The sequence below is a fragment of the Mrakia frigida genome (assembly GCF_051309035.1).
Source record: "Mrakia frigida strain ATCC 22029 unplaced genomic scaffold BDY24scaffold_2, whole genome shotgun sequence".
Classification (NCBI taxonomy): Eukaryota; Fungi; Basidiomycota; class Tremellomycetes; order Cystofilobasidiales; family Mrakiaceae; genus Mrakia; species Mrakia frigida.
In genome coordinates, this window is record NW_027481279.1 from 785,572 (window position 1) to 800,501 (window position 14,930).

A 14,930-nucleotide genomic window follows, 5' to 3' on the forward strand; every position below is an offset into this window, starting at 1 on the left:
GGTGGAGGAGACGGGAGTGGGAGGAGAGGAAGGGATGGAGAGCCTGTCGCAGGAGAAGGCGAAGTAGAGGATTCGCTCGAGAGCTTCGACGGGGAGGGTAGGGAGGGTGGTCATCTCGAGAGAGTAGAGGAGAGCGAGGGGCCGGTTGCTTGAAAAATGGGGAAGGAAAGAGGAAGGAGGGACGGAGGGAAGGGCGAGCCTGTTATGGCGGTTGAAGGTCAACTCTCGTTTGTCGCTTCTTAAGACCTTTCTACGAGGTCGCCAAGGCGAAAATCCTCTCAAAAAATCACGACTTAGTGCCCCCATCACGTATACGAGATGGCGAGGGATTCAGTAAGAAACCTATGCGAATAAAACGAGGGTAATAGGAGCTGAACGAGCAAGAGCAGCTGGAGGAGCACGACGAGAGACGAGGGAGAACAAAGCGAACGAAGGTGGGGACTACATAGCAACGACGCAGTAGAAGAGTGAGACAAAGAAAGAGATGAGACGCAAGAGCAAGTAGATATCGAAAGAAGAGACACAAAAAGCTCATCTAGGCCTTCGACGCACCCGCCGCACCCGCAGCACCCGCCTCCTTCCTTTCCAACTCGAGCCTGGCAGCCTCCTTCTTCCGATCCAGAACAGCGACGGTGGCCCCGGTGGGGTCTCGCCAGATTCCATCGGTGTCGATTCTGAACGCAAAAGGGAAGAACGAGACGTTTGGTCAGTTCGGCGTCGCGTCGAACGAGGACTGCAAGAAAAGAGAAGGAGAGAGAGAGAGGACTCACTCGCCGTAGAGATGAGTGTTTTGATTGTGATGCAGAGCGTTGATCCAGTCCTCGCAGACCTCTCGAGAGTCGAGGAGAACGTTGACCTGTTGAAACGAAGGAGTGTGATCAGTACTCGAGACGAAACCAAGAGAGATGTGAAAGGCTCACCTCCTGCGAATGATACCACGACTGAGTATCCTGGTTTCCGTTTCCAGCCATCCCGACACAGTCGTCGAAGATAGCGAGCTTGACGTGGCAGTTTCGCTGTTTGATGGCCTGGCGAGTTCGACCGAGGAGAGGACAGGATGAGATCAGTTTCGAGAACGAGACGCGACGAGAAGAGACAGAGAGAAGACTCACGGCGTTGAGAGGTCGACTTTGATCCTTGGCGACGTACCTAAAGAAACAACGAAGCGGAAAAGATCAGAAGGGTGCTCGCCGAGGGAAGAGGACGTCGAGAGGAAACACACCAGTAGCACTTCAAGAACTGCTGCTTCCCACACTTTCTCAGGCTCTTGTACATCCGAACCACCACCTCCTCGTTGGTTCCTCCCTGGAAAGGTATCGACTCTCCCTTGTCGTTGAATCCTGATCGGACGAACAAACGGCGGAAGGAGAAAAGTCAGCCGACGCGTCGAAACGAGAAAACGGAAAACGGAGTTCGTGGGGAACTCACCGAGACCAAGGTAAAGGATAACCTCGACACCTCGTTTACAAGCATCTATCGCGGCATCTACGGCAGGTCGAGCGTTCCAGGTTGGGGTTTGACTGTTTCGAAAACGAAAGCCGAAAGTCAGCTCGAGCAAAGAGGAAGAGGAGGAGGACGCGTTCGAGTTCGAAACTCACATGAAGATTCTCTTCTTTGCAAACTTGAAGCCAGCGAGCCAAGCAGCGTTTTGAGGGTTTCGTAAATCTTGATGACCGGGCATCTGTAACGAATTAAGGATCGAGCGTCAGTGGACGAGAAGGAAGGAGAGAGAGATGAAACGAAACGAGACTCACTCCTCGAGGTTTTCGATTGACGAGAACCATAGGGAAGGGCTTGTGAGGAGCATGAAGCATATGAGGGATGAACTGGTCGATAGCATCCGAGTCGTCGACGGTCGGGAGAGGTTCGGAGAGGACTCCAGCGTCTGCGAGGTAAAGTCGAAGAGAGGGAGATTAGATCGGAACGAGCTTCGACGAGAGGGAGAGAGAGAGGAACGCTCGAACTCACTAAGTCTCTTCGTCATCTTAGCCAACCTCCCCAGCACCTCCTCAGGTATAGGTGGTTCAGCAATCGTGACCTTCTTCGCCTTCTCCGACGACCCTCGAACCCTCTCTCCGTCCTCCTCGTCTTCCTCGTCGGGATCTTCAACGACGGTCGTAGCCTGGGTATCGTCCTTGAGATGAGGGTTTCGATCGTCGAGGGGATCGGGCGAGGAAGCGAAGACGCGGTTGGCTCCGAGGGAGGGCGATTCGGGAGGGGTGTGGAGGGGAGTTTGAATGGCGTTGGAGGAGCTGATGGAAGGAGCGGCTCGAGTAGGAGAGGAAGGAGAAGCAGCAGCAGCAGTGGTTGTGGAAGCGGGAGCAGGAGCGGAGGTAGAGATGCTAGGAGTGGTGAAGGCGTGTTTGGGAGGGTGAAGAGGAGGATCGTTGGCGTGGACGTGAACGACTTGAGAGTAGGAATCGAAACGAATCCGTCGAAAAGGTCAGCTTCGAGTGAAGAAATAGAGGCTCCAACGCGTCGAAGAAACAAAAGCTCAAAAAACTCACCATCCACACTCTGCCTCCTACTCGGCCCTCGACTGTTCGACCTACTCGTCGAAGGACTCTTCTCCCCTCCTCCCACGCCCGCCAAAATCCCCTCCAACCTCGCCTCCAACCCTTCCCCCACCTCTCCAAACCAACCCTGCTGCCTCGGCACCACCGGCGTCTCCGCCTCCTTCTCGATGATCGCTCTCACCAAATCCTTCATCCTCCCCGCCTTCCTCGCCTCCGTCTGCTGCCTCCCGAGTCTCTGCGTCTCGAGCTCGAGGAGCCGTCGGGTGGCCTCGGCTGCTCCAGAAAGAGGGACTTCTTTCAGCCAGGGGTTCGAGTCCTGGAACCCGAAGCCGGCGAGCGTTTCTGGTGGAGGAGGGACGGCGAGGAGAGGGAGGGTTGGGACGAGAGGGTTGGCGAAGGAGATGAGAGCGGTGTCGTAGAGGGATTGGACGATGGGTCCTTCGAGATGCATCATCATTTCGAGGTTGGGTCGATCTGTAAGAGGATGAAGATGGAAGAGACGTCAGCAACAGCAAAGAAGATTGAAGGGACGAGGGGAGGAGAGGACGTGAGGAGACGAGAACGAAACGAACCTTGGATGTTGTTAGAGTTGAGGAGTCCAATCTCTCGATCTACGACGAGGAACTTGGAGTGGAAGGTTCCAACGAGAGGTCGATGGTAGTTGACCACCTGCATGTCGAGATGAGGGATCTCGTCGGCTGTTGGAAGGTCGATGGCCGACCAGAGCTCGGGAGGGACGGGAGAGTGGTTTTGGATGAGCTGTGAGAAACCGACAGAAGAGTCAAACGAGCTTCTCAAGGATGTAGGAACGAGAGGCGAGATTCGAAACTGACCTGCTGGAAAGTTCCTCGATCGTACACGAGCTTGACGACGATCTTCTTGCCTCCTTCTCGTCCGACGCGTTTGCTGAGCTCTCGAAGGGCGTCCGTGATCGTCTTTTGACTGTCGGAAGGCTGCCAGTAGTTGGTGAACCTAAGAACGAAACGAACAGAGAGTGGTCAGATCAGAGTAACGTGCCGTGGCGAGCTCAAAGGAAGGAGAGAAGGACGGAAAAAGACGAACAGCAGAACCTCAAACTTCGCGTTCTTGATGCACGTCGCGTAATGAGCCATGATGTCAGGGATCCTGTTCACCCACAACGCCAAAACGAGCTTCAGTCAGCACTCTATCATCTTCCATAACCCAAACAACCTCAACTCACAGAGAAATGATCGTCAAAGGCAGCGTTCCCGTCGAACCAAGCAGCGAAGGTGAAACCAACGCCGACCTCGGCTCGTGATTCAGAGTTTGCAGCACTGAGCCGTAGATCTGATCAGCACCAAAGAGAGAAGTTAGAAGTCAGTCTCGTCGTTTTTCTCGAGGAAGGGAGAGCATCGGTAGAGAAGCTGTGAGGTTGAGTCCGAATGAAGAAGAAGACGGCCAGGAGCGAGCTGACGCCTCCGGCCTCCCTTCCTCCCAGCTCCAAAAAACAGATCTCAGAGCAAGCTGAGAAGCAGCTCTCCATCTCCTTTGAGCTCTCGCCTTCTGAAAATCCGAGCTGACCTCGTCGAAGCAAAGAAAAAACGAAAAGGAGAGGTGCTCGGCGAGTCGTTTCAGGCCGAGCTGACTTCTCTCTCCCTTCCCTCCTGTGCTCGTACGACCAGAGCTCTACGCCTCTCGCCTCCTTCTATAGACCTCGAGAGAGGCTTCTAGACTATCCTCCAGCCCTCCCAGTTCTCCACAGAACGAGAAAATCTTCCCTCGTAGAGCCTTCCTTCCTTCCTTCTCGACTCCGCCAAGGTCCTCCCTCCTCTCCCTCCCTCCCTCCCTCCTCCTCCCTCCCCTTCCTCCCTCTCGCAACCCAAATATCACTCGTTACTCACGTCCAAAAACAACCCACTCGTCTCTACTCCCTCCCAATCACCACATTTCCTCACCACCTCCCTCTCCTTCTGCCTCTCCTCCTCGGACCTCTCCCCTCGCTTCCTCTCGATCCCTTTCCCTCCGTCGCTCACGAACCGCACCCAGAGACGACTGAAGACGTTCGGTTTAGGAAGGTACTTCTTGGACTTGCGAACAGAAGCAGGAGAGGTTCCAGGCGGGGAGAGGGAGAGGAGCGTGGTCAAAGACGGTGCGTGGGAGGAGGAGGAGGAGGAGGAGGAGTTGAGCTGAACAGGACGGGTTAGAGAGAGCGTTTGAGCGGTGGGAGTTATGGAGACCATGCAGGCGGCGTGGCTGCTCCTGAAGAGTTGAGAAGGAGAAGACAGGGAGGAAGAGGGAGGGAGAGTCGACGTTGGAGGTTGGGATCTCAGACGGCTTCCGGAACGAGCTCGAGACAGCTGCGAGGCTTGGAGAGCACGCGAGCATTTTTAGTATTTTTCTTTTCAGGTTCTCGCTTTGTCTGTGAGGATAGAGGACGGTATATAGAGTAAAGGCTGAGAAAACGAAGGGTATAGCTAGGACGAAGAGGGTATAAAGGAAACGAAGAGTCGAGTCGAGAGCTGGATCTGACGCGTCGAACTGCGATGCTTTGCCGGAGGAACGAGGAAGGTTTGACGAGTTGGATGGAAGGAGGGTTAGCCCCATGCTTGGGTGGTGCTGTAAGGACGGTACGCAAAGAAGGAGAGAGGGAAGAGGTCAGCTTCGAGGAGGGTTGACGGGAGGGAGGCAGCCTCGGCGACGAAGCTCGAAGAAACGCGAGCTGCTGAGAACAGAGGAAGGAGACGAGACGAACCTGTAGTTAACGATGAGGTGACCTTCCGTCGAGAAGCACTGTGTCGAAGAAAGATCACGGAGGAATCAGCGACGAGCTCGAACGAACGACCCAACGAACGCGTCGACGCGAAAAGCCCCAACCAACTGACCTTGAACAAGTTGGAAACGGTATCGTCCGGTGCTGGGGAGAAGGAGGAGTTGATGTAGGTGAACTACAAGGAGCGAAAGAATAATTTCAGCGTTGAGGAGGGAGAGAGGGAGGAAGGAGATGGAGGGAGAGCTCACGAGCGGGTCGTTGGGTTTCCAGTTGAGTTCTTTCCGTAGGAATTGGATGACGGCCTGGAGAGGGAACGAGGAGAGAGGAAGGTCAGCTCTCTGTTCGGCTGAAGATCTGAGCGAGAAGAAGGTAGGGGATTGGGAAGAGAGAAGGCAGGGCCCAGGGCGGAGTCGACCGTTTGTTGAGCTCGGTTCCTTCGACTAATTCGATCCCTTCTGGACTAGCATCCTTCTCCCAAGTCTACCAATCCCAGCCTCGAAGGCTACAGATGTATCTCAATCCTTTCTCAATCTTGAGCGAGCCAGTTGTCGTTGCTCGAAGCGCTCTCGAGCTTCAGGAAGCGAGGAGAGGAGAGGGGAAGGAAGGCGTCGAGCTCACCTGAAATCGATTGCTCCCTGTGATCTTGTAAAAGTTCTGCTTCATCACTGGAGCGGATCCGACGGATTTGAATCGCACGACCACTAGTGCAGTGTTCAATCGAGCAAGATATCGTGTGTGAAGAGGGAGATCGAAGGAGGACGAGGCGGAAGGAGTGTGGGTGATGGGCGAAGGAAGAGAAGGAAGGTCAGCTCTCTCTACTTTTCTACTTCTCACATCTCCTCCCAGAGCACCTCTGAAGCTCAGAAGAGATTTGAAGAGAGAAAGCATATCTACGAACCTTTACTCCCGTCTCTCTTCTTGTACTCCTCCAAAGCGAGTCTCCCAGGACCTGAATCTGGTCCTCCCGCGTGAGCTCCTGGAACGGGTGTTGTTGCTGAGGAAGAAGGGCCTGCCCAGGGGGTTGGTGAAGGGGAGAGGAGGGACCTCTGGCTCATGTTAGGGAAGGAGGTCATGGGTGGTGATGGGTGGTGGGAGGGAGATGGTGGCAGCGGCGAGAGCGAGAGCCAGCCCCTTCGCCCTCTCTCGAAACGACGCCAGCTCGAAGCAGGAGATGCAGGTTTCCTTCTGACTTCCATCTCCCCTCTAATGTTCTTCCTTCCTCTTCTCTTCTCCTCTCTCCTTCTTGCACCCTCGATAGCCTCAGCAGAAGAGGCTACTCATCAAACTGTGACAATCCACCATCGAGTCCTCCCCTTCTCTTCCTCCTCCTCTTCGACTCCTCCCTTCACTCCTCGCCTGAAGGTTCGACTGGTTTCCCCCGTGTCGTCTGAAGGACTCGCCTCTTCGCTCCCTACGTCTTCGCTGGAGATTCTGAAGGACGAGTTGGGCGTCATAGACGTGTCGAGGGACGAGTGGTACCAGATCGCCCTGCAGGTCGAAGGCGAAGGGGAGAGCGAGTGGGCGTTCACTACCGTCAAAGCAGTCAGTTCCATCCCTCTCCTTCGTTCTCTCTTCTTCTCTATTGAAGAGCTCGTCTCTACGCTTTCCTAGCACCCCAACTGACTTCTCTCTCTCTTCTTTCCTGCAGTGCCAACTCCTTCTCCCTTCCTCGTCTCGTCAAGATCTCCTCACCCTCCATTTCCCTTCCTCCTCCCAAACTCCCTTCCACCTCTCGTACGGACTCTACAACATCCCTAGAGACGGATCTTGCCCTCCAACACTCTCGACCATCGATTCGAGGCTGTCAGCTACCGAAGGGTTCAACACTACTCTCAGGTTGAAGGGTTCAGAATCGACTCAGTCGTGAGTTTTCAATCTCCTTCCTTCTCCCTCTCTCTCACCTTCGACGAAACGAGTCTCGCTCCCTCTTGAAGCTCTGCTGACTTCCCTCATCTCTTGCTTCGCTTCGACCTCATTGCAGTCCCATCCTCTCAGCACCACCACCCTTAGACCCTACAACAGGTCGAGTCGCGATTCCAGAGGTTGAAAAATCGTTCGTCCCTCCCTCCCTCGTCCATCTTCCCTCTCCTATCCTCCCTCCCGCTGACTTCGCTCCTCCTTTTGTCTTCCTTTCGACAGTCTCGTCCAAAAGTACTGGATGTACGCCGTCATTCCTATGGCTCTGTTTCTCTGTGAGCTCGCTCTCCTCCCTTCCTTCCCTCCCAACCTTCTCCTCTCCTCCTTCGCGCGTCCCTCGTGTGTAAGCTGACTCTCCTTCTCTCCCTCCCCTCCACCACCACTCCCAACCATCCAAAAGTCCTCCCCGACCAACCCGAAGAAGGCGCTGCTGCCGCTGCGAAGTGAGCCTCGCGCGCTTCGCTTCGTCGGGTCGAGGGCTTTTGTTTTCGTTCTCGCCCTCCCACTTTTTACTTGTATCTGCAGATCTTTATGCCCACGCTACCCTCGTCAACGCCCGTTACGCTTCGTTCGCACGGAAAGGCTCCCGTCTCTGTCCTTTCTTTCCATCTCCCCTTCTCCTTCCTCCTCTCCCTCTCTTCTTTCCCTCTCCTTCGTTTCTTTCTCTCCTACCCAGTGTATCCCCCACAAGCACAGCATCTACCCTTCTCGTTCGTCCCTCCTTCCCCAGAGGGACGAACGCGTTGGCTCACTTGATTTTCTCGACCTTCGGGAAGAGATTTCGAGGCGATGCGAGAAGTTCTAAAAGTCGTCCGTTTGAAGGAGCTTCTCCGATGTCTACGGGAGGTTTCTATAAAGTGATGCCTGAAGCTTTTTTCCGTTTCCCTTTTGGGGTTGGAGGTGTTTCGGGGTGGGGAGGAGAGAGGAGGGAAAGCAGGGCAGTTCACGCGTTGGGACTTTCGAGCTCGTTCAGTCTGTTGGGTCAAACCTAGTCGAGACTGAAGACCACGCGTGTTCCCTCTCTCTCTCTACCTCTCACTCTCTTCGGCGTCGACGTTCTTCTTGCTCGAGCCTCTCCGACGGGTCAAGGACGTCTCGATTTACCTCATCGAGGGGTCCTTGTCTGGTTCAGTTGACCTCGAGCAAGTCACTCGACGCCCCTCTCCTCTCCCCCTCCCCTCCTCCTCGCATGCGCTTGGGATCTCCAGCTCTCCTGCCCGTCTGTTCACTCAGCTGTCAAGTCCATCCGTGAGGGGACTTGAGAGTGAGGGTAGAAAGTCGGGGGTTTGAGGCACGTCGCTCTCGTTCTTCTTTTCTTTTTTTCCGAGTCCGAGTTCGGGAGGGAGCTTCGAGTCGTTTCCTGTCCTTTTTCCCTCCTTCCCTTAAGTCTTCGTCGCTTTGGCTTCGGATGAGGGATGGGTAAAGGACAGGTCGGGTTCGAGGCTCGTTTGGGTTCTTCTCTCCCTCTCCTCTCCTCTTCTGTCCCCTCCGTTTCGCTTTCGTTCGGATTCGGGATCCAGGCGTTTCCTGTCCTTCTTCTCTCTCGGACAAAGCCTTGACTGACTTGTTTCTGGAGCGTCACAAGGACAGGTCGGGCTCGTTCCTCTCTCTTTTCCCTCCCTCCTTTCTTTCTCTCTCTTCTCCTCCTCTCCTCTCCTCTCCTCTCCCCTCTCCTCACCCATCGTATCCTCTCAACAGCAGCATCTACCCTCCTCGTTCGTCCCTCCTTCCCCCAGAGGGACAAACGCGTTGGGCTCACTCGATTTTATCTCAACCCTTCGGGGAAGAGATGTGTCGGGGCGATGCAAGAATTTCTAAAAGTCGTCCGTTTGAAGGAGTTTCCTCGATTACACACGGGAGGTTTCTATAAAGTGATGCCTGAAGCTTTTTGCTTCGTGGTGGAGGTGTTTGGGGGTGGGAGGGAGGGGAATCTGGGTGAGAGCTTGGAAACGAGGCTGGCGAGCCGCGTCGCGGTCTACTTTGCAGGGATCGGCTTCACGTCTCGTTCTGCTTCGCCGATCTAGCTTGAGCTCAGGTTCTGTAGATTTGGCGCGTTGGTCGGTTTCCTTCCTTCAGATCTATATGTGATTTTTGCTTTTGACTAGTCTGTGTCGTGCCGTTCGAGTTTGAGCGCGCGCCCACTGAGAAGCTCTTTCTTTTCACTTCTCGTTTCTCGCTTTCTCTCTCGAAGCTTTCTCTACTCAACGCGCTGCCTACTGAGACAGAGCAGAGTCTCCTCGGCTGTTCCGATAAGATTGCGCTCGTCGGTTAAAAGGGAGATCGTTGAGATCATCAGCTCTCCTTCTTCCTTCCTTCTCTTCCTTTACCATACTTTAAGCTCCACCCCGTCTTTGAGTCCGCAATCTTCTCTCTCAACATAAAACTTCCGTCAGATGCGAACAAGCGCAGACCTCGACCCTTTCTTTCGCCCGAAGGAGAGGAGAGGAGTTCGTCCGGTTTCGTGTTCCCTCCAAACCGTCAACCATGCCCTCCTCCTCTTCCTGCGCTTCCTCCTCCTCCACTCCTCCTCAGGATCATCCTACTCCTGCCGAGAGCCACGAGGAAGACGACGACGACGAATCAGACGCTGCTTCTACAGTCTCGTTCACCCCTTCGGCTCAAGCTCTTTGGTTTGCCATTCGAGGAGGTGAGCTTCCCTCTCTTTCGTTGCGTCGCTCAAAGAGATGATTTTGACTCTCTTTTCGCCTTTTCAACGACACAGGGAACACCTACTTAGCCGAGGATGATTCCTAGTAAGTTTCTCATCTTCTCTCAACCTCGAACGAGAGACCGAAACGAAGGAGGAGGAGGAGGAGAGGGAGAAAGGTCGGACGGTCCGCTCACCTCCCCTTTGTCTCTTTTTCCTCGACGTAGCTGGAGACCCGTCGACCACGTTCATTTCGAGGTAGAGGAAGCTTGGGATCGATGGAAGACCGCTACGTACAACCTCGTTCCTCCAGCAGCCGAAGGGATCATCAAGACGTTGCTGTCTCGACCTGGAGCTCGAGTGTTGGATGTGGGAGCGGGGAGGAAGGCTCTTTGGTTGATTGCGATGGCTGTCAAGTGAGTTTTGAAGCTTGGGAGGGAGAGAGGGCGCAGTGGGAAAGGTGGGGGCGCGATGGGGAGACTACAGCGACGGAGGGAGGAGGAAGGAGAAGTGAGACGAGGTGCGAGCTGAACGAATCGTTGGATGCTGATGCTCGGTTCATGGCTTCTGCGTTCTAGATATCCTAAAGCTGAGGCTATAGCCGTGGACCTACTACCTGTAGAAGATCGGTTCGTATTCGTTTTTCCAGCGAGCGAAAAAGCAGAACGCTCGAGCTTGAGCTTCGAGCTCAAGTTGAGGTTGACTTCGACTCTTTCGTTCTTCCTTCGTGCAGTTATGTTCCTCCAGTGAGTTCAGCTGCTGCATTATTTCACTCCTGAGCCCCCAGCTGATTCTTCCTTTCATCTCTCTTCCTGCAGAATTGCTCGTTCGAGAGTAAGCTTCAGCTTCTCCGTCGTCTCCCTCGTCATTTCGGACTGCGACGAATCGGTTCGCCTTCAGCCTATCAGGTCGTCTTACACGTTTTCCTTTCTTGCAGTTTGGGATGTTCTAGGTGGTCTTCCGTAGTGCGTATTCCTTCCTTCTCGCCGATTTGTCTGCAGCGAAGGATCTCGCCGACGTCGCCTTTCAGCCCTGACTCTGTCGTCCTCCTCTTCCTCCCTTCGAACAGTCCGGAAACTCATTTCTCGCTGGTGAATCATAGCTGGTTCGTGTGGTACATGAAGGACAAGCCGTATAGTTTTCTCGTGGAGGAGATAGCTCGGGTTCTGCGGCCTGGAGGATGCTGTGAGTCTGCTCGTCCCTCCCTTCTGTTTTTCCGCTTCCCCTCGAAGTGAATCTGACGCGTCTCGCTTTTTCTTTGTCCTTGAAGATATTCTGCTCGAGCCATCGAACGAGTGGGCGTGTGGTGAGTAGCGCAATTCCCTTTCCCGCTCGACATGCGATCCGACGCTGATCGTGCTTTTCCTCGACGCGTTTTGCTCAGAGGACGACTCGCCGCTCGAATCGAAGTTCCCTGCCATAGCAAAGTTTCTTCAGGTCTGTGAGTCAACATCGAGCTACTTGGGGTATCATCGCTCAATCTGCTCAACTCTACTGACCTCCTCTCTTGCGATCTCGTTTCCTGCTCAACAGATCGCCGAACAGCCATCGCTCGAGGCTCGGGCTATATGGAATGGAAGGACCTCAAGTTCGGCAAGACCGTCACCGACAGCAAAAAGTTCTCTCGCGTCGTCGAGCGGATTCTGGAGACTCGGTTGGGTCCTCAAGCTCCTGACGATCGTGAGTCGACCTCTTCAGGTCCTTCGTCCTTGCTCCTTCCCTTCCCCTTACTAGCTCTCTACCTCTTCTCTATACTTCCCTTTCTCTTTACTCACGTTCTTCTTTCCTCGCAGCTCGTCTCAACAAAGCAGGAGCGGAAACTCTATCGATCGTTCGAGCTGGTTATCGAGCTTGGGTCCCCTTGCTAGCTGGGTACTCTGAGGAGGAGGCGATGAAGATGGAGGTCGAAGTGCAGGCTGAGCTGGACTCGCTGGAGGTTAGAAACATGGGTGACGGTCTGAGAGGAAAAGGTACGTTCTCAACACATCTTTCTCGTCCTCCTCATTCTGCTTTCGCCTCGATAGATCCTCGTGTTCGTTCTCATCCTCGTCCCGTCGCTAACTTCCTTCTTCTTCTTCGTCTCTTTGCAGTCGCCTGCCTGTGGGCGACTCGTAATCGATGATATGGTAAACAACCCACCCTTGATGTCAGTTGACGACCTCGTCGTGAACATCGTCAGAAAAAACGTGAGGTCAACGACGGCCTTGAGAGGTCGCGCCGAAGCAGCGAGCTCCTTAGAATTAGCTCATCAAGCGTTTGAAAGCGGTCTTCAACCTTCCGCCGTCATTGTGAGTACCAGTGCTTAGACTACAACCTCAGACGCTTCGAGGACGCGATTACAACGCAACTGGCGCGGCCAAGAAGGAGGAGCCGTTGAGGTCGTGCTTCTTTGGTCTTCTCACTTTCGCTGACCATCGTTTCTTTTCTTCGCCTCGTCCCTTCCTAGAAATATCACGTCTATCAGGAAGCATGCACGTCTTGGCGTCTACCACGGTCTAGGCTCTGCGTCGCGTCGCAGCTTCGAACGCCTCCGTCCGCGGTCGCGTCCCCAACCTTCCTTCCTTCGTTCTCGACTGCTTTTCCGTTCCATGCGTTTCATGCACCGCTCTCTCGATATCAAGAGATTCCGAGCTAATGGTCGCAGCTTCCCTATGGGAGCAGCAGGATTGGTCGCTTCGAAAAGCTGAACGGCGAACTTCTCTCTTTCTTTCCTTTCTCCCCGACGAACACCTACCTCTCTCTTCAACATCATGCTTCTCTCCCTTCCTATTGCCGGAGCCATCCTTGCCTTCTCTTCTCTCGTCTCTGGTGAGTCGCAACTCCCATCTTCTCTCGTTCGAAGAGTTTGAGGTCGAGGTGAACTGACACTTTCCTCTTTCCGATCTTTCCTTTGCGACAGCTCATCCGGGAGCTCACGAGCACGTCCACCTCTCTGCTAGAGAGATTCGGGATCAACACAAGAGGATTGAGCAGGTCGGAAAGTGCGATGCTGCTCTTGCCAAAAGACATGGCGATCTGAGGGAGGAACGAGAGTTGTCGCTCTCGAGGAGGACGGGTTTTGAAGCTCGAGCCTTTTGTGAGTCTCTCTCTCCGTCACGGCTCAACAACTTTGCTGACGTATCATTTTATCTTCCTCTCTTCCAGATCCCGAGTTCCAGAACACCGTTCGTCGGCTTCTTCTCCGTAGGCGCGTCGTGCTCATCTCGCTCTTCTGACTCTCTTCTTTCTCCCCCCCTTGGCCCCTCGATAGACGTGCCTCCTCTCTCCTGAGGTCACCGAGGGACCCTACTATGTTGGAGGAGAGCAGCACCGAAACAACATGTGAGCTCGCCTCCCTCTTCCTTGTCTCTCTCTTTCTCTTGTCTCCCTTCTCGCTGACCTTGTCTCGCAACGTCTCTCTTCCTCAACGCAGCACCGAGTCTCAAGCAGGTCTTCCTCTTCTCTTGGATATCGGAATCATGAACACCCAAACCTGCGAACCTCTCGTCGGGGTCTTCGTGGACATCTGGTTTGGTGAGCTCTCCAGTCTCTCCGTCGTTCTTTCTTCATCCTGCTAAGCTGATCGAAGCTTATACTGCATTCTTTGGTCTCTCAGCCAACGCATCTGGATACTACTCAGGATATGAGAACGTCGATCCCATCACGGGCCAGAGCGTTGGAGACGGGAACTGTGAAGGATCAAGCGACCCGACTCAGGGTGTCGATGATTGCTTGACCTGTGAGTTCAAATCTCCTCGTCGGACTTTTTGGATCGAGGGAATACACAGTTTACGGAACCTCATCCCTTCGGACCTACAGCTGGCACCTTCCTTCGAGGCTTCTACGAGACGGATTCGAACGGGATCGTGGAGTTCGCTTCCACCTTCCCTGGATGGTGAGTGAGCTCTCGTCTACTCTTACAGATCTCTCAGCTAACGACTCGATCTACTCATTCTTCTTTCCAGGTATGGTGCGTCCTGGTTTACCTTCCGAGGAGCTCTCTTCTCGCCTTTGTCGCGTCGTCACGTCTGACCTTGCCTCTCTCTTCCTCGTTTCAAAAAGTCGACCGTGCGACTCACAGTTCGTCTCTTCTCCTTTCAACGAGGCCGCGGCTTGTCCTCTCTTTGTACTACTTCTGAACTCGTTTACTGACGAAGAACTTCGACTCCCTCTCTTTCCCTTCAGTTCACGTCAAGGTCCACGTCAATTCCACTCTCGCCGCCAACGGAACACTCATCGGAGGAGAGGTCATTCACGTCGGACAGATCTTCTTCGATCAAGATTTGCTCACCGAGATTTACTCGTGCGTTCACATTCAGCTTCGTTTTACCGTTCGTGTTTCCGTTTCGCTCACCTTTTTTTCTTCTGTTACCCAGGACTGTCGATCCCTACGTTCCTTGGAGAGTTGGGTCCAACCAAACTTCTAATGGTGAGTCTCTCTCCCTCTCACCCTCGGCTGTGAAGCGATCACGGAGAGACTCGAGAGAGGAGTCTCGAACGACGCGCTCGGACACCCCTTCACCTCAACAAGCTGATCGTCCTTATCCCGCTCTTCCCGACCAGCCGAGGACATGGTTCGTACTCCACCTCATTCTACTTGATCGCCTCAAAGCTCACGCTCACGTTTTCTCTCTTCCACAGTGGTTCATCGCTCAGGAAGCCACCGGACAGAACGCCGTTGCTTCTACTGCCTATCTGGGAGCCAGTCTCTCTGATGGAATCGTCGGATACATCACTTTGGGAGTGGATGCTGGTACCGACGTCATTTCAAGCTACGTCAACTCCACCTCGGTTCCTCTCTACTCAGGAAACTCGACTGGATCGACCAACGAAACCAGCGTCGCGAGCGGAATTTCAGGAGCGGTTCGTCTTCCTTCAGTGCATCTTTTCGTCATCTAGAAGGACCCACTCCTGCTTTCTTCTTCTTCGATCAGTCATCGGCCTCCTCGACTTCGACTGGAACGGCAGCCAGTTCCGAAAGCACTTCGGGCACGACCACTTCGTTCGTCGCCTCTCTTCTTCCTCCTCCCTCCCTCTCCGTCCATTCTGACGTCTACTTTGTTTCACAGCTCGGCCACCCGATCTATCGGAGCTTTATCGCTCCCCGCTTTGGTCGCTGGAAGCGCTTTTGCTGGCCTGA

The 14,930-nt window shown here is 54.2% G+C and overlaps 5 protein-coding genes across 5 annotated transcripts; 3 read left to right on the forward strand and 2 right to left on the reverse strand.

Annotated features, from left to right (window-relative positions):
• Window positions 1–357: 357 nt before the first annotated feature.
• BDY24DRAFT_95666 (uncharacterized protein) lies at window positions 358–3,933 on the reverse strand. Its single transcript, XM_076645271.1, has 14 exons — window positions 3,718–3,933; window positions 3,579–3,641; window positions 3,350–3,488; window positions 3,089–3,275; window positions 2,508–2,990; window positions 1,969–2,406; window positions 1,755–1,885; window positions 1,599–1,681; window positions 1,429–1,520; window positions 1,223–1,340; window positions 1,113–1,149; window positions 921–1,028; window positions 771–856; window positions 358–674 (listed from the first exon to the last, which is right to left on the reverse strand). The coding sequence occupies exons 2-14, from the start codon at window positions 3,626–3,628 to the stop codon at window positions 536–538; spliced, it is 2,091 nt and encodes a 696-aa protein (XP_076500780.1). The 5' UTR covers window positions 3,629–3,641; window positions 3,718–3,933; the 3' UTR covers window positions 358–535.
• A 965-nt stretch (window positions 3,934–4,898) lies between these two features.
• On the reverse strand, window positions 4,899–6,426 carry ATG12 (Atg12p). Its single transcript, XM_076638549.1, has 6 exons — window positions 6,146–6,426; window positions 5,866–5,948; window positions 5,496–5,549; window positions 5,360–5,422; window positions 5,230–5,267; window positions 4,899–5,093 (listed from the first exon to the last, which is right to left on the reverse strand). Exons 1-6 carry the CDS (start codon window positions 6,318–6,320, stop codon window positions 5,072–5,074), a joined length of 435 nt encoding a protein of 144 aa, XP_076500781.1. The 5' UTR covers window positions 6,321–6,426; the 3' UTR covers window positions 4,899–5,071.
• Window positions 6,427–6,431: 5 nt separating this feature from the next.
• BDY24DRAFT_375464 (uncharacterized protein) lies at window positions 6,432–8,050 on the forward strand. Its single transcript, XM_076638550.1, has 5 exons — window positions 6,432–6,789; window positions 6,896–7,110; window positions 7,229–7,300; window positions 7,387–7,439; window positions 7,565–8,050. The coding sequence occupies exons 1-5, from the start codon at window positions 6,454–6,456 to the stop codon at window positions 7,609–7,611; spliced, it is 723 nt and encodes a 240-aa protein (XP_076500782.1). The 5' UTR covers window positions 6,432–6,453; the 3' UTR covers window positions 7,612–8,050.
• Window positions 8,051–9,639: 1,589 nt separating this feature from the next.
• Window positions 9,640–11,958, forward strand: BDY24DRAFT_375469 (class I SAM-dependent methyltransferase). Its single transcript, XM_076638551.1, has 13 exons — window positions 9,640–9,811; window positions 9,887–9,917; window positions 10,039–10,227; window positions 10,390–10,440; window positions 10,545–10,557; window positions 10,630–10,645; window positions 10,749–10,776; window positions 10,881–10,996; window positions 11,082–11,117; window positions 11,196–11,252; window positions 11,345–11,491; window positions 11,605–11,781; window positions 11,902–11,958. Exons 1-13 carry the CDS (start codon window positions 9,649–9,651, stop codon window positions 11,931–11,933), a joined length of 1,056 nt encoding a protein of 351 aa, XP_076500783.1. The 5' UTR covers window positions 9,640–9,648; the 3' UTR covers window positions 11,934–11,958.
• Window positions 11,959–12,561: 603 nt separating this feature from the next.
• BDY24DRAFT_423884 (intradiol ring-cleavage dioxygenase) lies at window positions 12,562–14,862 on the forward strand (the record flags this gene model as incomplete). The annotated part of the gene is made up of 12 exons (XM_076644023.1): window positions 12,562–12,619; window positions 12,711–12,887; window positions 12,956–12,975; window positions 13,062–13,132; window positions 13,224–13,324; window positions 13,407–13,529; window positions 13,610–13,685; window positions 13,756–13,760; window positions 13,976–14,093; window positions 14,167–14,219; window positions 14,354–14,364; window positions 14,432–14,862. 12 exons carry the CDS (start codon window positions 12,562–12,564, stop codon window positions 14,687–14,689), a joined length of 1,071 nt encoding a protein of 356 aa, XP_076500784.1. The 3' UTR covers window positions 14,690–14,862.
• Between the last annotated feature and the right edge of the window lie 68 nt (window positions 14,863–14,930).

What these genes read in the sequence shown, in the direction of transcription:
- BDY24DRAFT_375464 (XM_076638550.1), top strand. Translation starts at nt 6,454, where the DNA reads ATGTTCTTCCTTCCTCTTCTCTTCTCCTCTCTCCTTCTTGCACCCTCG. An exon ending in GGTTCAGAATCGACTCAGTC is followed by an intron (nt 7,111 to 7,228) that starts GTGAGTTTTCAA and finishes ACCTCATTGCAG; the next exon opens with TCCCATCCTCTCAGCACCAC. An exon ending in TCCTATGGCTCTGTTTCTCT is followed by an intron (nt 7,440 to 7,564) that starts GTGAGCTCGCTC and finishes ACCATCCAAAAG; the next exon opens with TCCTCCCCGACCAACCCGAA.
- BDY24DRAFT_95666 (XM_076645271.1), bottom strand. Translation starts at nt 3,628, where the DNA reads ATGGCTCATTACGCGACGTGCATCAAGAACGCGAAGTTTGAGGTTCTG. An exon ending in CAGTTCTTGAAGTGCTACTG is followed by an intron (nt 1,150 to 1,222) that starts GTGTGTTTCCTC and finishes TTGTTTCTTTAG; the next exon opens with GTACGTCGCCAAGGATCAAA. An exon ending in AACACTCATCTCTACGGCGA is followed by an intron (nt 675 to 770) that starts GTGAGTCCTCTC and finishes TTTTGCGTTCAG; the next exon opens with AATCGACACCGATGGAATCT.
- ATG12 (XM_076638549.1), bottom strand. Translation starts at nt 6,320, where the DNA reads ATGACCTCCTTCCCTAACATGAGCCAGAGGTCCCTCCTCTCCCCTTCA. An exon ending in GAAGAGAGACGGGAGTAAAG is followed by an intron (nt 5,949 to 6,145) that starts GTTCGTAGATAT and finishes ACACTGCACTAG; the next exon opens with TGGTCGTGCGATTCAAATCC. An exon ending in CACCTCATCGTTAACTACAG is followed by an intron (nt 5,094 to 5,229) that starts GTTCGTCTCGTC and finishes CCGTCCTTACAG; the next exon opens with CACCACCCAAGCATGGGGCT.
- BDY24DRAFT_375469 (XM_076638551.1), top strand. Translation starts at nt 9,649, where the DNA reads ATGCCCTCCTCCTCTTCCTGCGCTTCCTCCTCCTCCACTCCTCCTCAG. An exon ending in TTGGTTTGCCATTCGAGGAG is followed by an intron (nt 9,812 to 9,886) that starts GTGAGCTTCCCT and finishes TCAACGACACAG; the next exon opens with GGAACACCTACTTAGCCGAG. An exon ending in AGCAAAGTTTCTTCAGGTCT is followed by an intron (nt 11,253 to 11,344) that starts GTGAGTCAACAT and finishes CCTGCTCAACAG; the next exon opens with ATCGCCGAACAGCCATCGCT.